The sequence below is a fragment of the Hibiscus syriacus genome, unplaced genomic scaffold (genome assembly GCF_006381635.1).
Source record: "Hibiscus syriacus cultivar Baekdansim isolate YM2019G1 unplaced genomic scaffold, ASM638163v2 tig00111388_pilon, whole genome shotgun sequence".
NCBI lineage: Eukaryota > Viridiplantae > Streptophyta > Magnoliopsida > Malvales > Malvaceae > Hibiscus > Hibiscus syriacus.
The window spans coordinates 551,990-576,136 of NW_024063076.1; the positions used below are offsets into that span (position 1 = coordinate 551,990).

General features: G+C 39.2%; 5 protein-coding genes and 1 pseudogene across 5 annotated transcripts; 3 read left to right on the forward strand and 3 right to left on the reverse strand.

Annotated features, from left to right (window-relative positions):
• Positions 1-503: 503 nt before the first annotated feature.
• LOC120160052 (scarecrow-like protein 11) lies at positions 504-1,454 on the reverse strand. The gene is given in 2 exon segments (XM_039170513.1): positions 504-939; positions 941-1,454. Coding segments are annotated over 2 exon segments (759 nt in total). The 5' UTR covers positions 1,312-1,454; the 3' UTR covers positions 504-551.
• A 994-nt stretch (positions 1,455-2,448) lies between these two features.
• LOC120160051 (scarecrow-like protein 34) lies at positions 2,449-5,447 on the reverse strand. Its single transcript, XM_039170512.1, has 2 exons — positions 5,347-5,447; positions 2,449-5,043 (listed from the first exon to the last, which is right to left on the reverse strand). Exon 2 carries the CDS (start codon positions 5,025-5,027, stop codon positions 2,745-2,747), a length of 2,283 nt encoding a protein of 760 aa, XP_039026443.1. The 5' UTR covers positions 5,028-5,043; positions 5,347-5,447; the 3' UTR covers positions 2,449-2,744.
• A 3,710-nt stretch (positions 5,448-9,157) lies between these two features.
• On the forward strand, positions 9,158-9,634 carry LOC120159955 (multiprotein-bridging factor 1b-like). Its single transcript, XM_039170440.1, has one exon. The coding sequence runs from the start codon at positions 9,173-9,175 to the stop codon at positions 9,632-9,634; it is 462 nt and encodes a 153-aa protein (XP_039026371.1). The 5' UTR covers positions 9,158-9,172.
• A 906-nt stretch (positions 9,635-10,540) lies between these two features.
• LOC120159956 (multiprotein-bridging factor 1b-like) lies at positions 10,541-11,053 on the forward strand. The gene has a single exon (XM_039170441.1). It carries the CDS (start codon positions 10,541-10,543, stop codon positions 11,051-11,053), a length of 513 nt encoding a protein of 170 aa, XP_039026372.1.
• Positions 11,054-11,864: 811 nt separating this feature from the next.
• On the forward strand, positions 11,865-12,368 carry LOC120159958 (annotated as a pseudogene).
• A 5,875-nt stretch (positions 12,369-18,243) lies between these two features.
• LOC120159959 lies at positions 18,244-21,438 on the reverse strand. Its single transcript, XM_039170442.1, has 9 exons — positions 21,112-21,438; positions 20,603-20,669; positions 20,253-20,285; positions 19,952-20,158; positions 19,797-19,859; positions 19,646-19,725; positions 19,122-19,362; positions 18,531-18,851; positions 18,244-18,313 (listed from the first exon to the last, which is right to left on the reverse strand). The coding sequence occupies exons 1-7, from the start codon at positions 21,436-21,438 to the stop codon at positions 19,156-19,158; spliced, it is 984 nt and encodes a 327-aa protein (XP_039026373.1). The 3' UTR covers positions 18,244-18,313; positions 18,531-18,851; positions 19,122-19,155.
• Between the last annotated feature and the right edge of the window lie 2,709 nt (positions 21,439-24,147).

Genomic DNA, 24,147 nt, shown 5'->3' on the forward strand with positions numbered 1-24,147 from the left:
GTGCAACAATAAAAAATTTTAACGAATACGAACAGAATATTATTCATCTCATAATTGACTAGCTTGATAAGTATCCTTAAATAAAATGATTAAAACTCAAATTTTGAAATACTTTAAAAAAAATCAATTTCAAAGCACTAGAAAGAGAAAGTGCACTATGAATAACAAAACGAAAACGGTAGATTTATTTATTAAATCATTAAAAAATAAATTAAATGCAGGAGTGTATTTAAATTTATAAAATCATCTATATTTGATTAATTAATTAACTAATTCAAACTAATATTACAGAGACAGAGACTGCCTTCCAACTCAAATGTTAAAATTATGAAACTCATTCGAAGATCATAACTCTATATAACTTTGTACATTAACACTAATTTCTAATTCCATGATTTATAAAATTTAGCAATCAAGTATTTACACATATACGACTCAGACTTAACTACATACATATACTTAATCATTTTATATTCGTATGTCACCTTAATATTATAGCTTCAAATGTAAACTAATCTGCAATTTACTGCCCTATTGCTCTCCATTGCATTTTAATTCCTAGCAGGTTTCCAACATGAAAGGGCAATAAGAGCTCTCCCCTTCCATCCCTGCAGCATCCACCGCCCATCGACATCCAAAATGAAGTCCCTGTTATAATTAGATTGGACCAGATTCTTCACTTTCTTCACAAGCACCTCATCCAGCGGAATCGGTTTGAACCCTGCCCTCAGCGTCCTCGCCTGCCATTGCTTATACGTCTTTGGCCTTTCCACCCTCTCGATTCCCTCGCACGCAACAACATTCATTATGTCCCTCCCCAGTATTTCCCTCCCGAACATCATCCTTTGCGGATCTTCCCGAGACACATTAGCTTCGAATATATCGAACTGAGCTGAGAAATGGAACAGTGCTTCCTTGAACCTTGTGACAAAGAAGGGCGTTATACGTTCCGTTTGCAACCCCATGGATGAAAAACTCTGGGTTGATGCTTCTGATCAGTTTTAGGACAGTGTCCCTTGCGCTGCTCGACGACAGTGTGTCGTCGGGGAGGTTCTTTAGCCGATACAAGCAGTTTACAACGACGACTTCGTCTTTGTTGATCTTTAGTTCTTCCAGTTGGATGGTTTCCCATTTCTTTGCTATCACGTTGTACTCAAACGGGACATTGAATCTCTCGCAATACCTTTTCAAGCGACGACCTGTCTCTTCAACCCTTTCATCCGGTCGGAATCCTGGTTGTGGGAACTCAATGCCAGTAATACGAAGTTTGGGAGGTCCACCGGCTCTTGCTGAGAGACGCTTCAAGGCCATTGAAAACCATAACAAATGCCAAAATCAACGATGTAGAGCGTGGTTGCAGTTTCTGCAACTTCCATTATCTTCTTATTCGCGTAAAAATCCACCATTTTCTTGAAAGGGCAAGCTAAAACATACACCCCGTAAGCTTTAAGGATGTCGGCAGCCGAAGTCCTATTGCTTATTAATGGCGAATACGATGGTGCCCTCTTGTGGGATGCCATTGTGTCTTGAGAGAGTGTTTAGCAGCTATAAACTTTTTGATTTTAATTGGTTTATCTTACTGATGAGTATCTAAGGTAGATGTATTGTATGGAATGATTCAGTTGCAGCGGGATACTGCATCGATGTTGTGTCGGCTGTCTATTATTCCATGACTCGTTTTAGGAATGAAACATTTAATTTCAAAATTTTATAAAATACAATTTTATAAAAATAGCTTAAAAAAATTTAAAAGGAAAATAACAAGAAAAATATATAGATATATAAATTTTTATAAAAAACAGATTTCGTAAATTGTTTTCAGAAAAACTAACCAAACAGTGTAACACATTTTACAATGCAGCATCCAAACAATGTAAAATATTTTCTGAAAAATATTTTTCAGAAATGTAATTCATTTTCCGAAAATTGTTTTCAGTGAAACAAACGGACCTATAGTTTCTAAAAGATTTAATTTAATTAATTTATACAATTATATTAAGACGAGATAGACATGAACATATAAATTGGGCCTATCATACTTTAACAACAGGAGGCCTATCATAATCCAAAAAAAGAAATAGAAAGCTAATGATTTCTGGAAACAAAAGTTGAAAAGGAAAAGAAAATCCAATTGAGTGGATCTGATTCACTTTTATTGAAGTTTTCCCACTTATAATAATGCATTCTGATAAAAGTGAGAAATTGTGTATAGCCTACGAGCAAAGAAAATTAATAGCTCAGAGTCCAAGCTGTCAAATCCGATACTCAGGAAAGAAAACCCGTTGAATCATATATAGCAACAAGTTTTGATATAATTTCTTTCTCCCGTTGAATCATCAACTAACAGATTCATTGTGCACTGTTTTGACCTGCAACAGGCTCAATGAAGCAGAAAACAACGCTTTTGTAATTTAAATATCTGACGTAGATAATGTAGCAAGAAAAAGGTTTTCTACAAAATTTCACTTTCATGGACTAATATTTTTAACTAATGCAGTACAAGTACAAAAAGATGAGATGTTCCCCATGGGTGATGGATATCACCCCAGTAACAGGGAAAACAAGCAGGAAAGGAATTACTAACTGATTACACATCTCAATATGAAAGTCAGCAAAGCATGCATGTATACAAATAATGTGTGTGTGAGCTGGATTGTTAGCTTCCCCCATAGTTTGAAACTATCCTTTCCAAGGGAATGTCTCCGTCACGATCTTGATTGTAGCCGATATTCCGGTCCAGCCTCCTATGCAGGTACCCAACACGACGAACCGTAAAGAATCCTGCCCTTCCATCCCTGCAGCATCCAGTTGTTGTCTTCATCGATTACGAAATCTTTGTGGTAGCAAGCCTCCAACTTATGCCCGACTAACTTCATCAGTTCTCGCTCCAACGGAAGCGGCTTGAATCCTGCTCTGATCGTACGAATCTGCCATTGCTTGTATGTTTCTGGCCTCTGAACCCTTGCCGACCCCTCACATGCTATAACATTCATTGCTTCCCGCCCATAAAACTCCCTCTCGAACATCAACCTAGCTGGATCCACACGAGGTAATGTGTTCTCGAATACGTCAAATATTGCAGAGATATGGAATAGAGCCTCCCTGAACCTTGTAACAAAGAAGGGAGCATTGTAAGCTCCATTCACTATATTGTGAACAAAAATATCTGGGTTTATTTTCCTGATCAATTTCAACACGGCATTCCTCGGACAGTCCACCTCGGCGGTCTCATCAAGTAGATTCTGAAACCGGAAAAGAGAATTCACGGCAAGAAACTCATTGCGATTGATCTTCATGTCCTCAATCCGGATGGTTTCCCAGTGTTCAACTGCTATCGGGTTGTACTCAAATGGAACGCCAAAACGCTCACAATACTTTGCCAAGCGACGACCTGTCTCTTCAATTCTTTCTGCTGGGCGGAAACCACGTTGGGGAATCTCGATTCCGGTAACGCGTAGCTTAGGAGGCCCTCCAGGTCTATTTGAGAGATGCTGGATAAGAATGGGCCATTGGAAACCATACAGAATACCAAAATCTACAATATGAAGGACACTTGCTTTCTGAGACACACGGTAAATCGTTTTGTTTGAAAAGACGATTGCTAGCTTCGTAAACGGACAAGCGCAAAGGTAAGCTTTATAAGCTTTCAAGATATCAGCAGCTGTTGTCTTCTTGGAAGCTAGAGAAGCAACACAATTGTGAACTAGAGCTCCACTCCCATCCAACCGTGCTTCGAGGCCATCTGCAAAGAAATAGGCCAACCTCTGATTTCCATCACCATGAGGGGAAGAGTGCTCTTTAATCTGCTTTAGCAGTTCACCCGCTGTCCTACGATCATCAGCAGAAACAGCCTGTGCACAGAGAATCAGAAGAGTCCTCAAATCCACCATTTCTTTCTTGTTCCCCGTTTTCTTAGACCGAGTTTTTCCAACACTAGATCCATTTGACAGATCTTTCTGCTGCAACGTATTGGTTTCTCCATGCTTCACAGTTCCATTGGTGCCACACATAGTGTTTCCTTCAGTACAAAGTAACACCCTATCAAATACTTCAGACAGATCACTCTCTTCTATACAAGTTGCAGATTGCTTGGTGCTCCTCTCATCTTCCAATTCCCAATCGTCCCGATCATGATTCTTCCTACCCGCCAACCCATCAGAAGAACTCTCCCTCTCATCCTTCTCCACCTTGACTACAACTTTCCTTACATCCCCCCTTTTCCGAATGGGAAATGCGTTGCTCTCTAGGTCAATAACTAGTTGCTCATTAGTAGGGATTAACTTACTGGCTTCCTCAAACCCTCTCTGGAACTGCAAAATAGATTCCTTATCATTAAACATGTTCTTAACGAGAAGCTCACTAACCGAAGATTCCATCATCCCATGACCAATGTTACTCAAGCTATTAGCAGAGCTCACAGAAAAATGTGAACCAGACTGTTCCAAAGTGGGCTGCAAAGAGTAAGGAGCTTGTGACAAGGAAAGAGAAGGCCCTCCAATTTCACCAACACCGTGATGATCGACATAATAACTAGACTCACTACCAGTGCCAACACTAGTATTCGAATGGCCATTACTACCAGAAAGATTACTGTTAGGACTCTCCATTTGAGTATTCGAATGATATTGCTCACCGATGACTTCATATAAGGATTTTTCGGTGTCTTCCAGAGCCAAATAATCATTGAACATATGAGGCTTGTCTTCCATGTTTTCTTCCATAAGCATCTGGCTAATGTATTTGAGGACTGGATCGGTTGAGTCGCTGTCAGTAGGAGGTGAATCAGACTCCCCAACCGGACTCCAGCCCGAGGAAGCTGAAAAAGAGCTACCATCTGAACTTGTAACGGATGGAACAAAGATACTAGGGTCGGGTTCAGGAGGTATAATAGGATGAACATACATGTTCATAAAGTTAAGATCTGGAGATGGGATATCGAATTGAAATCCATTGTGGAATGCATAGTCTTCAGCTTTGAAACCGTTGATGTAATCAAAGGTTTCAGTGGAATTCGGATCCATGGTCATCTAAAAATCCCAAATTCTACAACCCAAAAGGAAATTTTAGAAAGTCAAACGCTTTAAAAACCAATGGATTCAACTAAGAAAACATACTACAGAGCCGAAAAAGGCTTGGAGTTCGATAAAATCAAAGGAGAAAGCTTTACGGGTATATCTAAACAAGACCCTTTGAAGATTAAAACTTGCAGAGAATTAAACAAAAATGACCATTTACAAGTCATACAGAGAAACCAATGAATCAAATAAAAGGGAAGCATGTGCATGAAGAGAAAGAACCAGTTCAACAAAGTGGATAAGAAGCAAGGAGAAAAAACAGTTAACGTACCTTGAAGATGGAGACAGACTCTCAACCCTAAAGGAAGAAGAGGGAGGCGAAGACGTGGGGAGAAAGATAAAGAGGCGGTGTTGAATAATAAATAGAAGAAGAGAGTTTTGACCCGTGAGGCCAAAGCAACCAAAAAAAAAGAGAGGAACTTTCCTGGAAGAGATTGAAGGACCCTGTTATTATGCGGCTATTGGTTAGTCAACATATTATCTCAACTGTATCCATCTTATCTTTTCTGGGTTCATGTAATGTGTACCATTTTCAGATAATTCATGCAGGATTGCCATATATTCTAAATTATTTGAGTTTAATTTAATTAAAATATAGTTAATAAATATCTTAAATGAATTCTATTTGTATGTTGCTTTTAAAAATAATGGTAGTAAAAGAATTTTATGTATTTTAAATTTAAATTTAGGTTTGATCGAATTAAATATGAGAATTTTTAGAATTTAAGTTGAAATCAAGTTAAATATGAAAATATTTTAAGTTCAATTTTTTCGAACTTAATTCAAGCTGTAATTTTTTATTTAAAACTCAAGTAAAATTTAATAATTTTAAACGTATAAATACATTTTTTAAACTGAACATTATTCATCTCGTTTATATCCCTAAACCCAAGCAATTGCTGCAACAATTTGCTTTATAAGATATTAAATAGATAATATCAAATTATTGCAACAAAATTTCAGTATTCATTGCGATGAAAAAGGCCTTTGGATTTATTTGCACAAGTTGACTGAAGAATGTGTGGCGGTTTAGCTATACGAATTATTTTTTAATGCGTATCTTATTTGATTAGGAAGTTGTTCCGTACGTTACTCTTAATATTTTATTAAAAAAATATATTACTAGTTTTGTTATTATTTTTTAAAATATTTTTTATAAAAAATTATTAATAATATTATTATTTTTTCCTAAAATATTAATTTTTTTTAATATTTTCAGTAAAGTGTTCAATAATAATAAAATCGATAAAAATAATATTTTAAATAATGTTTTACTGAATATATTAATAAAACTGATAAAATATCTAAAAATAACAAAATCAATAGAAATAATAATATTTTTAATAATTTTTTAAAAAATATTAAATAATAATAATAAAATCAGTAATATTTTTTAAGTGTATATTAAAACTGCGCACGTGATATTTATCTCATTTGACTGAATGGACAACAGGCTGCAACTTACCTGCCATGAGGTCATAACCACACGTGTTCAGCTTTCCTTTAGCCCATGTATTATGTTTACGTGTGTATATATTACTCTCTAGACGTGTCTTTTAGTTCTCTTATTTAAAATATTATATTAGGCATACTACTTATATGTTTTATCAAAATAAAATCATTTTCTAAAAACAATTTTTTAAGGGTAAAGTATAGTAATGGTCACTGAACTTTTCTAAAGCTTTCATTTAGGTCCTTCAACTTTTAAAACTTGCAATACAGTCTCCTAACATTTAGTTCTTTTGCAAATGGCCCCATCAATTACGTTATGAATCATATTGCAAATGGACTAAATATTGAGGGACTGTATTGCAAGTTTTAAAAGTTGGGAGACCTAAATGAAAGCTTCAAAAAAGTTTAGTGACCATTACTATACTTTACCCAATTAATTAACTTTAGTGATAATTTAATTCAAATATTATTTATTTTATATTTTATTTTATAATATATCATATTCAAGTATTAATTAATCTTATATTTTATGTTATAAATATAATTAGAGTATTATATAATTTATTGTTAGATTATTTAAATTTTAATTAATAATTAAATTCAATTCTATTATAATTCGAATGATTAAAAATTTCTTGGTGATTAACTTTATTAAGTAAGAATTCAATAATTTTACCCAAACAACATCTTTACCCTCGTTCTTAGAGGGCGACCTCAATAGCCCGGCGTGGTGGAGTGTCTACTCAAGAAGGTGTCAGTTAAGGATGTAAAATCAGGTAATCGGTCAGGTTTCAGTCGGATCCTGGCAGGCCGGGTAAAATCGGGTATAGGTCAAGTCAGGTTAATTTGATGGTTTGACTCGGATCAGGTCGGGTACAAGTCAAATCAATTCGGGTTATTTTCAGGTTGATTAACACCAGATCCATATTGGGTTCAAGTCGTGTCATTTTCAGTTCTGATCGATGTTAGTTCAGGTCAAAACAGTTCAGGTCCGAAGCAGATAAAGATCAGGTTAATTCAGGTTCAGGTGGACTTCAATCAGATCTCGTTCAGATCGGGTCACATCATTGATAGATAAAATTCAGGTCGAATGTTTACCAGATACGGATTGAGTTCAGGTTGGGTCGTTTTTAATTTTGGATTAATTATTTTGTCATCTTTCGTGATTGTTGAATTTCAAGTTGTAATTGTATATGATTTCGAGTAAATTACAAAAAAAAATCATTGATCAATTTTGTAAAAAAATATAAATTTAAGGACAAAATTGAAGAAATGTAAAATTACAAATAAAATTTTAAATAAATTAAGGGTAAAGTATAGTAATGGTCACTGAACTTTTCTAAAGCTTTCATTTTGGACCCTAACTTTTAAAAAATGCAATACAATCCCCCAACATTTAGTATGTTTGCAATATGGTCCCCTAACATTTAATCTGTTTGCAATATGGTCCTCAACGTAACTGTTGAGGGACCATATTGCAAACAGACTAAATGTTGGGGGATTTTATTGTAAGTTTTAAAAGTTAAGGGACCTAATGAAAGCTTTAGAAAAGTTTAATGACTATTACTATACTTTACCCTTTTTTAATTAAATATTTGTCGTACAAAATCGGTATAAGTAAGGAAAACAAGAGGCTTGGGAGTTTCTAGAGAGTCATTAATAAGACATTTGGCTTGATCCACACAAATCCCTTTTAGATATAATTAAATCTAAATGAAAAGGATTTTATAGAAAGGTCATGCCTTGTAGGAGAATAATCAGTAGTAGAGCAGCTAAAATATTTCATATTTCTTCCTTTTAAAATAATCACAACAAATTACAAGAACGTGAAAAACAATAACCAGTACACAATCTTTCCCCAAAACCCAACCATCAATGATCAACCCAAGATTTTTTCGTCACCATCACATCTGCTACTAGATCTCATTGTTAAGAGTTATAAAGGAGAAGACAGCTCTCCGGCTGCTGCACCTTCAGTTGTTGCTTGGCTTGCTGCTGGGACCAATAGGCGTACGCGGTTAAGACCCTGTCCAAGAGCTCCTGGGGCACCAGCTCTCCCCGCCTTTGCTGCGGCGATATCCTTGTTGTATGATGTTGAGATATGCCTGTATGTCATGCAGTATACTCGTGTGTGTTATGCATGTATGCTATTAGATTAACTAAGTAGCTAAAGTTAGTTAAGAGAGTTAGAGTTGTTAGCATTCAGTTAAGGTAGTTACAAAGCTTCTAGACTTGTGCTAAGCTTCTGTTACCTACTATAAAAGCAATGTATCTGGTTACTGGAATAAATAAGAAAGAATTCAATGTTTGTTGAATCTTAAAGCTCAACCTAGTTTCCTAACATGGTATCAATCGCCAAACGGTCCAGACTTTATTTGTTCTTTCGCTACATGGAAGAGAAGGAGCAAATGCCATCAGCATCTTCGACAGCGGCAACAGCTGTTAAACCGGCGTCGTTTACTACCAGCTTGGATCCAGAAAATTTCGTTGGGTTCTTGGAGAAGGTTTTCGATTTCCTCGTGGAAGAGAACATCCATAAGGAGGTGGCGGTGGTCGTGCGAGTTGTCAAGAAGAAAATTTCTCTTTTTGATTCCTTACTTTCCCTCCCCTTTAATTCGATCAAAGAAATTCAAGAGATTGCTAAAATGGCCGGAATCGGACCTTTGACTCAAGACTGGGAGCCTGTCGTGATTCGAAAAAAAGCCCCAGGAGCCGCATCCAAGAAGGATGAGAAAGTCGTCAACGTCACCCGTCGAGCTGGCGCCGAGATCGAATCCGTCAAGAAATCGAATGCTGGGATGAACAAGGCAGCATCTAGTGGTACTACTTTGAATACAAGGAAGCTTGATGAAGAAACTGAAAATTTTGCTCATGAACGAGTGCCAACAGAACTGAAGAAAGCCATCATGCAGGCCCGAATGGATAAGAAACTCACCCAGGCTCAACTTGCCCAGATGATCAATGAGAAGCCTCAAACCATACAAGAGTATGAATCTGGAAAAGCTATTCCTAACCAGCAGATAATTGGTAAACTCGAGAGGGCACTTGGTACGAAGTTGCGAGGGAAGATGTTGAACAGGATCCAATCTCTATACTGGTGCCACTGACAAGGCTATTACCGCTATTTCTGAATAGTTGTATAATTCTTTTTTGTGAGTAACAAAAGTTTAATTTTGTATTCATTTTGTTGCTTTTATCTCAAAGTGTCATGGGACTTAAAAGCTTCACAGTCAAGAGTCCATAAAAAAATATGTCTAGGATCCTTGTAAAAGAGGGTGAAGAAGAAAGAAATGAAGGTGAATAAGAAGAACGAAAGGAAGCATCATCACTTTCGATTCAAAGTGAACGGAGGGAAGCATCGGCACTTTCGATTCAAAAAGAACGAAAGGAAGCATCGACACTTTTGATTCAAGTGAACGGAAGAACGCATCTGCACTTTCGATTTAATTGTTCATCTTTTCAATTATTTAGGGTTATGATGTGCGTGCTACAAGGAGGAGGAGAAAGTAGAGGGAATATTAGATTAACTAAGTAGCTAAAGTTAGTTAAGAAAGTTAGAGTTGTTAGCAGTCAGTTAAGGTAGTTACAAAGCTTCTAGACTTGTGCTAAGCTTCTGTTACCTACTATAAAAGCAATGTATCTGGTTACTGGAATCAATAAGAAAGAATTCAATGTTTGTTGAATCTTAAAGCTCAACCTTGTTTCCTAACATGATATCAATCGCCAAACGGTCCTGACTTTATTTGTTCTTTCGCTGCATGGAAGAGGAGGAGCAAATGCCATCGGCATCTTCGACAGCGGCAACAGCTACTAAACCGGCGTCGTTTACCACCAGCTTGGTTCCAGCAAATTCCGTTGGGTTCTTGGAGAAGGTTTTCAATTTCCTCGTGGAAGATAACATCCATAAGGAGGTGGCGGTAGTCAAGAGGGTTGTCAAGAAGAAAATTTCTCTTTTCGATTCCTTACTTTCCCTTCCCTTTAATCTGATCAAAGAAATTCAAGAGATTGCTAAAATGGCAGGAATCGGACCTTTGAATCAAGACTGGGAGCCTGTCGTGATTCGAAAAAAAGCCCCAGGCGTCGCATCCAAGAATGATGAGAAAGTCATCAACGTCGCCCGTCGAGCTGGCGCCGAGATCGAATCCGCCAAGAAATCGAATACTAGGATGAACAAGGCAGCATCTAGTGGTACTACTTTGAATACAAGGAAGCTTGATGAAGAAAATGAAAATTTTGCTCATGAACGAGTGCCAACAGAACTGAAGAAAGCCATCATGCAGGCCCGAATGGATAAGAAACTCACCCAGGCTCAACTTGCCCAGATGATCAATGAGAAGCCTAAAACCATACAAGAGTATGAATCTGGAAAAGCTATTCCTAACCAGCAGATAATTGGTAAACTCGAGAGGGCACTTGGTACGAAGCTGCGAGGGAAGATGTTGAACAGGATCCAATCTCTATACTTGCCACTAACAAGGCTATCACCGCTATTTCTAAATAGTAGTATAATTCTTTTTTGTGAGTAACAAAAGTTTAATTTTGTATTCATTTTGTTGCTTTTATCTCAAAGTGTCATGGGACTTAAAAGCTTCACAGTCAAGAGTCCATAAAAAAATATGTCTAGGATCCTTGTAAAAGAGGGTGAACAAGAAAGAAATGAAGGTGAATAAGAAGAACGAAAGGAAGCATCATCACTTTCGATTCAAAGTGAATGGAAGGAAGCATCGGTACTTTCGATTCAAAAAGAACGAAAGGAAGCATCGACACTTTTGATTCAAGTGAACGGAAGAAAGCATATGCACTTTCGATTCAATTGTTCATCTTTTCAATTGTTCAGGGTTATGATGTGCGTGCTACAAGGAGGAGGAGAAAGTAGAGGGAATATTATATTAACTAAGTAGCTAAAGTTAGTTAAGAGAGTTAGAGTTGTTAGCAGTCAGTTAAGGTAGTTACAAAGCTTCTAGACTTGTGCTAAGCTTTTGTTACCTACTATAAAAGCAATGTATCTGGTTACTGGAATCAATAAGAAAGAATTCAATGTTTGTTGAATCTTAAAGCTCAACCTAGTTTCCTAACATGATATCAATCGCCAAACAGTCCTGACTATATTTTTTCTTTCGCTGCATGGAAGAGGAGGAGCAAATGCCATCGGTATCTTCGACAGCGGCAACAGCTGCTAAACCGGCGTCGTTTACTACCAGCTTGGATCCAGCAAATTTTGTTGGGTTCTTGGAGAAGGTTTTCGATTTCCTCGTGGAAGAGAACATCCATAAGGAGGTGGCGGTGGTCGTGAGGGTTGTCAAGAAGAAAATATCTCTTTTCAATTCCTTACTTTCCATTCCCTTTAATCCGATCAAAGAAATTCAAGAGATTGCTAAAATGGCCGGAATCGGACCTTTGACTCAAGACTGGGAGCCTGTCGTGATTTGAAAAAAAGCCTCAGGCGCCGGATCCAAGAAGGATGAGAAAGTCGTCAACGTCGCCCATCGAGCTGGCGCCGAGATCGAATCCGTCAAGAAATCGAATGCTGGGACGAACAAGGCAGCATCTAGTGGTACTACTTTGAATACAATGAAGCTTGATGAAGAAACTGAAAATTTTGCTCATGAATGAGTGCCAACAGAACTGAAGAAAGCCATCATGCAAGCCCGAATGGATAAGAAACTCACCCAGGCTCAACTTGCCCAGATGATCAATGAGAAGCCTCAAACCATACAAGAGTATGAATCTAGAAAAGCTATTCCTAACCAGCAGATAATTGATAAACTCGAGAGGGCACTTGGTATGAAGCTGCGAGGGAAGATGTTGAACAGGATCCAATCTCTATACTGGTGCCACTGAGCAGGGGGATCCGAGACAGATGATGCTGAGCTGTCAGATTGCACGTTGATGGCGCTGAGATACCATGAGTTGGCAGATCAGCGCAAAGGCGGGAATTGATTGTGACATGTTCCTCATTGGGGTCGTTTTGAGTATGTCTAAGTCTTTTGGCCATAACTTTGGCTACAGGTGTCAGAATCGCGCATAAGACCCCAATCCGGAACGCTCCATGTGGCCTTTTTTTCAACCTCAAATTCTGCCGTTTTCCCCTCTGAATCACTAGATTTAGTTATTTTTTACTATTTATGGTAATATTTCGATTGTTAATTAGGAAGTCAATTTAAATCCGATTTAGGCCGGATTTTTGGGAGATTGCTTATTTTATTTCGAATTTCAATTTAGAGTGATTTTCGAGATTTTGCTATTTTTGGCAAAATTCGAATAAAGACGATTTTTTTGCTATAACAGTCCGACTTGTGGACTGCTTTTTAGGGGATTGTTTTTGATTTTATAATATTTTATTAAACCCTAGAGACTTTTTTTCTCTGGTTTTTGGGTGAATTTTCTCTTGTGAATCGTCTTTCGGAGCTAGCCTACAGGATAATCACTATTCTGTCTGGCGTCAGTTGGTATCAGAGCTTCAACATCTTCTTGGGAAATTTCACCACTTTCAATGGCTGGAGGTCGTGGTCGTGGTCGTCGTGAGCAGGTTCCGAATGAGGAAGCCCAACGCCGTGATCGCAGCGTTCAGGATGTGATGATTGCGGATTTGCAGAGGCAAGTCGCAAAATTAACCCAGCGCCTGGCGGCGCAGGATTTCGAGGATCGTGAGGCCTCTGATCACGATACCAATTCCACTTTCGAAAACCCATATCACAATCGCGCAGGATTCCGGGGCGCAGGATTCCGGGAGCACCGTGGTCGGGAAGAGCGTCATGGAGACCTCGATTTTCGGGTCGATCTCCCTGAGTTTTCTGGTACGTTACAGGCCGAGGGATTCGTGGATTGGATTAATGAAGTGGAGCGTATTTTTGAATATAAAGAAGTCCCCGATCGCGTGAAAGTGAAACTGATCGCCATCAAACTCAAGGGCAGAGCATCTGCGTGGTGGGAACAGTTACGACGTTCACGAGAAAGACAGGGCAAAGCCAAGATCACTGATTGGGAGAAGATGAAAAAGAAGATGAAGGGCCACTTCCTTCCCTTCGGCTACACGCAAACCTTATTTCAGCGACTTCATGCGTTGAGGCAGAGCGCGCGATCAGTCGATGATTACACGGAGGAGTTTTACCAATTGGTCGCCCGGAACGATTTATCTGAGACGGAGGAGCAGATGGTGGCGTGATATTTGGGGGGTTTACGCCAGCCCTTGCAAGATGTCCTCAGCCTTCATTCATCGTGGAGTGTTTCGGAAGCATACCAGCGTGCACTTGTTGTTGAAAAACAGCAAAACAGGAGACCAGTGATCAAGAGCGATCACAACAGTCGACCAGTTCGCCCTCAAGAGTCCCGTCCTGCTCAGCAGCCACCGCAGGGTAATTCTAACCCTACTATTAGATGTTTTCGTTGTGGTGAACAAGGGCATAGGGCGATTGATTGCAGGAAGCCTGCTAGTCAAAAGGGCAAAAATTTGTTGATTGAGGAAAACGTGGAAGACGAGACTGAGGAGATTGGCGAACCCGTGTATGACGATGATGAGACTGATGATGTGCTGTATGGAGATGGTCATGAGACTTTGGTCGTTCGCAAGAGTCTACTTACCCCCAAGAGCGATTCAGGGGACGATTGGTTGAGAACCAATATTTTCCACACGACTTGCACAGTTGCAGATAAAGTCTGCAAAATGATCATTGACAGCGGCAGTTGTGAGAATGTAGTGTCCAAGGAGGTTGTCCAGAAATTGCAGTTGAAGACGGACCGTCATCCTAAGCCATACAAGTTGTCATGGCTAAATAAAGACAGTGAGGTAACAGTTGATAGGCGATGCCTCGTGTCTTTTTCAATTGGTAGAAAATATTTTGATAATGCCTGGTGTGATATTGTGTCTATGGATGCGTGTCATATATTGTTGGGTCGACCTTGGCAGTATGATCGCAGTGTCATTCATGATGGACGGAAGAATACATATTCCCTTAGCATCAAGGGAAAAAAGATTGTGTTGGCACCCCGGCGGGAAGGACTTACTCCTACCCCAGTAACCCATAATACTAATCTGCTTTCTATGTCCAGGTTTTTAGATGAGATTGAGCATGGCGGCATGGTCTATGCCTTGCTACCTTGCGAGAACAATGCAGTAGACGTGGATACAGATTTATTAGTAGAGGTGCAGCGGCTGCTAGCAGAATTCTCTAACTTGATGCCAGAGGATCTTCCTCCTGGACTACCACCTATGAGGGATATTCAGCATCAAATTGACCTTGTTCCTGGGTCAAGTTTGCCAAATCGACCAGCATATCGCCTCAGTCCCAAGGAGGCCGAAGAGTTGCAGCGACAGGTGGAAGATTTGTTGGAGAGGGGCTATATCCGAGAGAGTATAAGCCCATGTGCAGTCCCTGCTCTGTTAGTGCCAAAGAAAGATGGTTCTTGGCGTATGTGTGTTGACAGCCGAGCGATCAACAGAATTACAGTGAAGTACCGGTTTCCAATTCCCCGTCTAGATGATATGTTGGATCAGCTATCTGGTTCTAAGATCTTCTCAAAAATTGACCTTAAGAGCGGTTACCACCAAATCAGAATAAGGCCTGGAGATGAGTGAAAGACGGCGTTTAAAACGCCACAAGGGTTGTATGAGTGGATGGTCATGCCTTTTGGGTTATCTAATGCGCCCAGTACATTCATGAGATTTATGCATCAGGTCTTGCGGCCTTTTATGGGGAAATTTGTTGTAGTTTACTTCGATGATATCCTCGTTTATAGTCCGACATGGACTTCACACTTCGATCACCTCCGTGCTGTTTTTGAGATGCTGAAAACGGAGTGCTTGTTTTTCAATCAAAAGAAGTGTTCTTTCTTCACTACTTCTGTGACTTTTCTTGGTTTTGTTGTGTCTACTGATGGTGTTCATGCAGATCAGTCAAAGATAGATGCAGTCTTGGAGTGGCCCAGACCAAGAACCTTACATGACATCCGAAGTTTCCATGGCTTGGCGTCTTTTTACCGTCGATTCATTAGAAATTTCAGTACTTCGCCCCTATCACAGAGTGCCTCAAGGGGCGTGATTTCCAGTGGTCTGAGGAGGCAGAGGCCAGTTTTCAACTGGTCAAGCAGAAGATGACCGAGGCTCCAGTTTTGGCACTTCCAGATTTTGACAAAGTGTTTAAGGTAAATTGTGATGCATCTGGCGTTGGCATTGGTGGTGTTCTGAGTCAGGCAGGTCGTCCGGTTGTTTTTTTCAGTGAGAAGCTATCGGGATCAAAGAAAAATTATTCCACTTATGATCTGGAGTTCTATGCCATAGTTCAGTCCCTGAAGTATTGGCGTCACTACCTAGTACAGAAGGAGTTTATTCTGTTTACCGATCATGAGGCCTTGAAGTACATCAATGGCCAACACAAGCTGAGTAGACGTCATGCCAAGTGGGTAGCATACTTTTAAGAATTCACTTTTACGCTGAGGCACCAAGCAGGGAGTTTGAACCGCGTCGCAGATGCCCTGAGCCGTCGTACCTTACTTCTCACCACCATGAGTACTAAAGTTGCAGGATTTGAGACGTTCAGAGATATGTATGCAGCTGATCCTTCTTTTGGAAGGATATTTCAGGAGGTAACTGAGGGTCACCGTCATGATTTTGTTTTGCATAATGGGTATCTGTTTCGTGGATTACAATTGTGCATTCCAGATTGTTCATTGAGGTAGCAAATTATAAGTGAACTCCATAATGAGGGACACTTTGGCCGAGATAAGACATTGGCCCTTATCTCTTCTGAATTTTATTGGCACAAGTTGACTAGTGATGTGGCCCATTATGTGGACCGTTGTTATGTGTGCCAGCGGTCTAAGGGAGTTCTCACCAATGCGGGATTGTACACTCCCTTACCTGTTCCTGAAGCTCCTTGGTTCGATGTCAGCATGGATTTTGTACTAGGCTTACCCCGCACCCAAAGGGCCTCTGATTCTATCTTTGTTGTGGTTGACAGGTTTTCCAAGATGGCTCATTTTGTAGCTTGCAGAAAGACTATAGATGCTGACCGGATTGCCCATCTCTATTTCAAGGAGATTGTGCGTTTACATGGTGTTCCTCGATCCATCACTTCAGATCGTGATACTAAGTTCATCAGTCATTTCTGGAAGAGCCTGTGGGGGAAACTGGGAACGCAGTTGAATTTCAGTAGCGCCTACCACCACCAGACGGATGGCCAGACTGAGGTGGTGAACCGAAGTTTGGGAAACCTTTTAAGGTGTTTGGCAGGAATGAAGCCGAAGCAGTGGGATTTGGCATTGCCTCAGGCAGAATTTGCCTACAACAGATCAAAAAACAGAACCACAGGTTTAAGCCCATTTGAGATTGTCTATGGTCAGAACCCATCCGGGGTGTTGGACTTAGCCCCTATTCCACGTATAGGACGTTTCAGTCCTAAAGCAGATGAGATGGCAAAGTATCTTCGGGGTATCCATGAGCAGGTGAAACAGACCATTAATGAGAGCAATACCAAGTACAAGACTCGGGTCGACAATCATCGTCGTCAGGTACTTTTTGATGTTGGTGATTTTGTTTGGGCTGTATTAACTCGTGATCGTTTTCCTGTTGGTGAGTATAATAAGCTTAAGGATCGGAAGATTGGACCTTGTGAGGTCGTGCAGAAGATCAATGATAATGCTTACAGGTTGCGACTTCCCAGTCACTTGAAGACTTCTGATGTCTTTAATGTGAAGCACCTGAGTCATTGTTTTGTGGATCCTGATGACACTACTCTGAACTCGAGGATGAGTTCTTTCCAACCCGGGGTGACTGATGCAGGGGGATCCGAGACAGATGATGCTGAGCTGTCAGATTGCACGTTGATGGCGCTGAGATACCATGAGTTGGCAGATCAGCGCAAAGGCGGGAATTGATTGTGACATGTTCCTCATTGGGGTCGTTTTGAGTATGTCTCAGTCTTTTGGCCATAACTTTGGCTACAGGTGTCAGAATCGCGCATAAGACCCCAATCCGGAACGCTCCATGTGGCCTTTTTTTCAACCTCAAATTCTGTCGTTTTCCCCTCCGAATTACTAGATTTAGTTATTTTTTACTATTTATGGTAATATTTCGATTGTTAATTAGGAAGTCAATTTAAATCCGATTTAGGCCGGATTTTTGGGAGATTGCTTATTTTATTTCGAATTTCAATTTAGAGTGATTTTCGGGATTTTGCTATTTTTGGCAAAATTCGAATAAAGACGATTTTTTTGCTATAACAGTTCGGCTTGTGGACTGCTTTTTGGGGGATTGTTTTTGATTTTATAATATTTTATTAAACCTTAGAGACTTTTTTTCTCTGGTTTTTGGGCGAATTTTCTCTTGTGAACAGTCTGTCGGAGCTAGCCTACAGGATAATCACTATTCTGTCTGGCGTCAGTTAACCATCACGTGAAGTCTGATAGGAATTAGTTTCAGGGTTGTTAGGGTGTTTGAGTTTGTTAATTAGAGAGCTATAAATGTAAGTGTAAGCAAGGTGCTAATTGAGGTGAAAACAATATGCATTTCTTCTCCAAGTTTATTTCCTTTCTTTGCTGCAAGTCCTTGCTGTCTAACATATGAACTAGTGTTTTCCATTTATCGTGCACGATTCCTAGATAAACACCATCACCATCATGTCGTAATGCTTTCACAAAATACCAAAAGCAGCAGAATCATCCCATGCGAATGTATTAAAGATAAGACAGAAGTGGACTTATCGGCAGGTGTAGAGCTTTTACTTACCTTCAAATCCACGGAAGTCCGGTGCTTCGCATTATCAAAAGCTCTTAATTTAACATCGCGCCACCTGCAGATTAATAGAGCCATTAAAACCAATACCATGCTGGGTGCACTGAACAAGGGGGGAGGGCGACTCTGCCAGGGGCCCATGGGTTGAACCACACCACAGGGTGAAGTCCTTCCCAGCACAAGGGAGATATCTGGTATTATTACCATAAGATTATGCCAACTGTTCTAAGCACCTCAACAGTTCCTCATAGTTTCTTCAGTGGGCCAAAACATACCTTCCAGTTCCAAGTTTTTCAACAGCCTGGACCAGGGCTTCAACTTCAGCAACAGAGAAAGGTCGACGAATTCTACGTTGCACAACTTCAGATCGTTTTGATTTCCTGTGAGGTGGAGCCACATCTACTGCCCCCACGCTCATTGCTGGTACTGCAACCAGGGCTTTAGAATCAGTTGTGCTTTTGTCAAATGACATGTCAGTAGGCGAGGATGCAGATTAATCATGATCGCTTTCGACGAAGTTGCCCAAATTAGGCATGTGATGGTCGGGCAAGGGATCATGAGTAACACAATTAACTAAACCAGGAGTTGCTGGATACCTGGCAACAAACAGTATTACATCATTGGTATTTAACGACGTGAACCATGGGACATTATCACGCAACAACTTCAAATGACTAACAAGAAGTTTCATGCATGTATCCATGCAGACTTGGGGGGGAAATGCTGTTACCAGACAAAAACTCAGCCTCTAATAATAAATTATTGTTCTTTTTTGTGTTTAGAAATAGAAACAACAAAATGAGACCAGATTTTGAACCATCATCCATGTGTAGATATCTACTAACCTTGTAAAATTATTTTGTTACCTAGCAAGAGGTAGAGGTGTGTCACATGGAAGCGTCATTGGAGAACCTCCAGTACATAGCAATGGAAAAGTTTGTGAAGTGTAGGCTCCAGGCTAAAACCCAGTGCATCTATCTGGTTATCACGAGAAATTCCCGTTTGCAGAAGAGTTTTATTGTCATCTCTAACCTTCTTTCCTCGAAAAAGTATACCAATGCACAGTCCAACTCCAAGTACTGCTGTCACTGCCTCCATAACAGTCCTCTACATTAAAACAGTTTCATGTCATTATCACTAGAAAGAAGTCTAATGAGCAAGCAGCAATTAGACCAGCCACTAGAATAACAATTTACGACAGATGCAATCGATATCCATCATGATTTGGAGCAAGATGATGTGCCTGAAGAGACAAAATAAACCTTCACAACTAATTCTTCGAGGTCTAAATGTAGCAACATGCAGCAAAAGAAATCCAAAGATACCTCCATTGGCCAACACAAAATGACCAGACAGTTTTACCATAATGACATGGGTCAGTAATCATTACCTTCAATGAACCAACAGTTGCAGATTCTGGAATTTCAATAAACAATTCTGGCACCTTGAAAGATTTGATCCTAAACTTCACTGAGTAAAAGGAAAGATATTGTGATGTAAGAACCTCTTTGAATGTTGAACTCCAGCAAAGGGTCTCATACAGTGAGAATCCCGAGAGTGGAATGATTTGCGTTGGTCTGCTAATGAAGGTGATTCTCCAGTGACTGACATAGGTTCAGAATCAGTTAGCAAAGTAACTGCTGTTTGCTTCAAGTACCAAGAAAATAATATAACGGAAAATAAGTACGGAAATCACCTCCTCGCGTCTTTGGATATACACCTGAAACATTTCCATTGAATCTCTCTTCAGGTGAATTGGAAATGCCCTCACTGCTGATTCCTCCATCTGAATTTGATACTGAGCTATAGTGTAAGAACTTGCGTTTTTTGATAGGGTAGTTCTTTTCAGATCTTAATCGCTTGAAAGCATTGCTATCACAGTAGGCAGATTTCGAATTCTCATCTGAAGGATATTACATAGTTTTCAATATCTCATTCAATGGTTCCAAACAATTTACTCAAAGTTGAGACGATTTTAACTTTAAGAAGCAACATACCGGAATTGGATAAAGTCTCCTTCACTCTTTGAGCTAATTTTGATTATTTAGAAGCCAGTGTCTTCTTTATTCTTTTGTCTCCGATAAGTGGAGCTGGCCTAAATGACTTTTTTATGGGGCCAGGGTAAGTACACCCTAAAGAATTTCATCGTCATCTCTACCAACTACATTTACATCATCCCGCTTTGCCAGTAAAGAACTAAGGAAATTATTGAACCCATGTGTTATGATTTAGGATGAGAATGTAGAATAAATTTAGGGATTTCAGAAATAGAGACACTTAGGTACAAAAAATGTGCTTTAATTCACAATCCTTAAAGTATTGGTACAAATTATATATATACAAGTACCAGCTGTCAAAACAACATATCTAACAAAATAACTGCCTAATGCTGACTCACCATCCAAACTTCTCTCCTAATATTGTTCTAACAGACTCAAGCCCAACATATAAGCCCACCAGTAATTTAAATTAGGTTGTCATAATAAACCCACTAACACACCCTGCATATACCCTCAGCCGTATCCCTTACTCTTCACTTCGATTCTCAATTCTTCAGATAGAATGTCAATCCCTAGCCCCATTTTCAATCCCTAATTTCATTCGATTCTCCACCCAAATTCTGTTGTTGCCTCCCAATTTTCTCTTCGAAATTTCCTCCAAATCACTACGATCAAACCCTAACTTCCCTTCCATCATAACAATACCCCCTCCTCTAGAAGATTCTTGTCCCCAAGGATCGAATTAAGGAAATTGTTGTCTCAAGACTATATAATCCTCCCAAGTTGCTTCTGTTGGTCCCATATTCGTCCACTGAATGAGCAATTGAATGAATGCTCGATTTTGTCTTGTAATCACTTGTTGATCCAAAACAAGGGGTGGGTAAATCTTCAGTTGTCCATCCGACGCTACCTCTGGAGGATCGATCGAGATAAGTCCCTTTTTCCCTACTTTCTTCTTAAGTAAACTCATGTGGAAGACTGGATGTATTTTCGAATTTGCAGGAAAATCTAATTTATAAGCAACCTGACCAATTCTGTTTTGAATTTTGTAGGGTCCAAAATATCGGGCAGCAAGCTTCAAATTTCTTCGCAGGGCCAGCGATGTTTGTTTGTATGGCTGGAGCTTCAAGTAAACTTTATCTCCGATTTGAAATTCCCTGTCTGTTATATGTTTGTCACTCATCTACTTTATTCTATTGGTATCTTTAAGTAGTTGCTCTCTTAATAATGAATTCAATTGTTCCCTGTGTTGCATGACATCCTGCACTGCCTCCACCCTGGAGTCTGTTGTCCATGTCACATTAGGAGCTTTATACCCATATAAAGATTCAAATGGTGTCATCTGTAGAGCAGAGTGATAGTTAGTATTGTACCACCACTCAGCCTGAGCTAACCATTTTGACCAAGTCTTAGGTTTCAAGAAACACATATACCTCAAATATTGTTCTAAACATTGATTCAATCTCTCTGTCTGGCCATCTGTCTCAGGATGATAGGCAGCACCAAATAATGTAGTTGAACCCAATTGCTTCATTAATTCCTGCCAAAACAGACTAGTGAAAGACTTGTCCCTGTCAGAAATAGCCACTTGGAGGACCATGTAACTTATAAACTTGATCAAGATAAACCCTAGCAACTTCCACTACTGTATAGGGATGAGATAGTGGCATAAAATGAGCATACTTTGTGAATTTATCAATCACCACCAAAATGCAGTTATAATTTGTTAAATATGGCAAACCTTCAATGAAGTCCATTGTAATCACTTTCCAAGCATTGTTGGGGACTGGAATAGGCTGTAACAAGTCTGGCTTAGAAATATGTTCTGTTTTAGTCCTATGACACACATCACACTGTTGTATATGCTCCTAAATTAAAACTTTCATTCTTGCCAAAAAAATAAGACTTAATTTTCTGATAAGTAGCTTGAATACCTGAGTGACCTCCTTGTGGTAAATCATGCAAAGCCACAATTATATTCTGCCTAAGGTCCCCTTTGCTGCCCACATAAATCCTATTTTTGAAATACAAAACTCCTTTAAGTAATTTTCAATCCTGTAGATGGTCTGGCTTAATAACCAGAATATGGATTTTTTCTTGGGCTATAGCATCTTCTTTATAACTCTTTTAAATATCCTGTACCCAACTAGGTGCTATGATAATAACTCCTATTTGAACAAATTCACCAGAATCCATTTGTTGTTTAGAGAGTGCATCTGCAGCTTTGTTAGACTTACCCTTCCTGTACTGAATAGTATAATCCAGCCCCAATAACTTTGTAAGTCATTTCTTCTGTATAGTTTTAGTTAACTTGTGTTCAAGTAAATGTTTTAAGGGCTCATGATTTGTTTTAATGACAAAAGAACCACTCTCCAAATAATGCCTCAAATGAGAAACTGTCATCAAAATGGCCAAATACTCATTCTCATAGATTGAAAGATCTGCATGCTTAGGACCCAAAGCTTTACTCAAATAGGCTATAGGTCTCCCTGCTTGAGAAAGAACAACTCCAATCCCTTTGGAACTAGCATCAGTTTCCAAAAAAAATCTGCTCAAAATTAGGCAAAGCCAAAACTGGAGCATTACACATAACTTCCTTTAGCTTTTCAAAAGCTGATATAGCTTCTTGAGACCAATAAAACCCATCATTTTTCAACATATTGGTTAAGGACTTACTCAGTTCCCCATATCCTCTTATGAATTTTCTGTAGTATCCAGTTAAACCCAAAAATCATCTTAAAGCTTTCAGATTCTTAGGCAAAGGCCACTGTTGCATGGCTTTAATTTTAGCAGGATTTGTTGCCACCCCATCAGCTGATATTAAGTTCCCTAGATATTCCACTTGTTGCTGTCCAAAGAATCACTTACTCCTTTTAGCATATAACTTGTTTTTCCACAAAACCTCCAACACAGTTCTTTGGTGATGTTTATGCTCTGTCAAGCTAGAACTGTAAACCAATATATCATCAAAAAATACAAGAACAAACTTCCTTAAGTATGCTCCAAACAAATCATTCATCAAAGCTTGAAAAGTAGCTGGAGCATTAGTAAGGTCAAAAGGCATTACTTTAAATTCATAGTGTCATTGATGAGTCCTAAAAGCATTTTTGTAAATATCTTCATCCTTGATTCTAATTTGTCAATATCTAGACCTCAAATCAATTTTTGAAAAGAAAGCAGCCTCATTCAATTCATCTAACAAATCCTCCACTATAGGAATAAGAAACTTATTTTTAACTGTAGTGGAATTAAGTTTCCTATAATCCACACAAAATCTCCAAGTTCCATCTTTCTTTTTAATAAGTAAATATAGAGAAGCAAAAGGACTTTTACTCACCTGAATAATAGAAGAGGACAACATTTCAGTAATCTATTTCTCAACTTTAGCCTTATGATGATGAGCAAATCTATAAGGTCTAAGATTTACTGGTTGTGTTCCCTGTTTAAGGACAATTGCATGATCATGTTTCCTACTAGGAGGCATTCCCCTTGGTTCTTCAAAAAGTTCTTTAAACTCTTCTAGTAGGTCTTGTAATGGTAGAGGAATTACACTGTCTTCTACTTCAGCACTTAACAAATAAATCTCCCCACTCAATTCAGTGTCTTTTTCTGTTAACTTCTGGAATTTCTCACCTGTGATAGATTTGATTAATGGCAGCTTTTGAGACCCTTTTATAACTACAGTTTCTCCATCATTCTCAAAACTGATGGTCTTAGTTTTAAAATCCATCATTGTAGGACTGAATTCTTCCATCCAATCTACCCCCAATACATGTCACTACCTCCAGAGATAATACTCTGAAATCATGCTGGAAATCATAGCCCTGCATCTTCCAACTCACTTTATTGCTTCTAGCAGTACTGAACAGCTTCTCCCCATTAGCTACTGTAA

Bases quoted from the DNA above. Each gene is read 5' to 3' on its own strand.
- LOC120160051 (XM_039170512.1), bottom strand. From the start codon at position 5,027: ATGACCATGGATCCGAATTCCACTGAAACCTTTGATTACATCAACGGT.
- LOC120159955 (XM_039170440.1), top strand. From the start codon at position 9,173: ATGGCCGGAATCGGACCTTTGACTCAAGACTGGGAGCCTGTCGTGATT.
- LOC120159956 (XM_039170441.1), top strand. From the start codon at position 10,541: ATGGCAGGAATCGGACCTTTGAATCAAGACTGGGAGCCTGTCGTGATT.
- LOC120159959 (XM_039170442.1), bottom strand. From the start codon at position 21,438: ATGAGTGACAAACATATAACAGACAGGGAATTTCAAATCGGAGATAAA. The intron at 19,860-19,951 runs GTGATTTCCGTA...AACCTATGTCAG, and splicing joins ATATCCAAAGACGCGAGGAG to TCACTGGAGAATCACCTTCA. The intron at 19,726-19,796 runs GTATGAGACCCT...CCTTTTACTCAG, and splicing joins CCACTCTCGGGATTCTCACT to TGAAGTTTAGGATCAAATCT.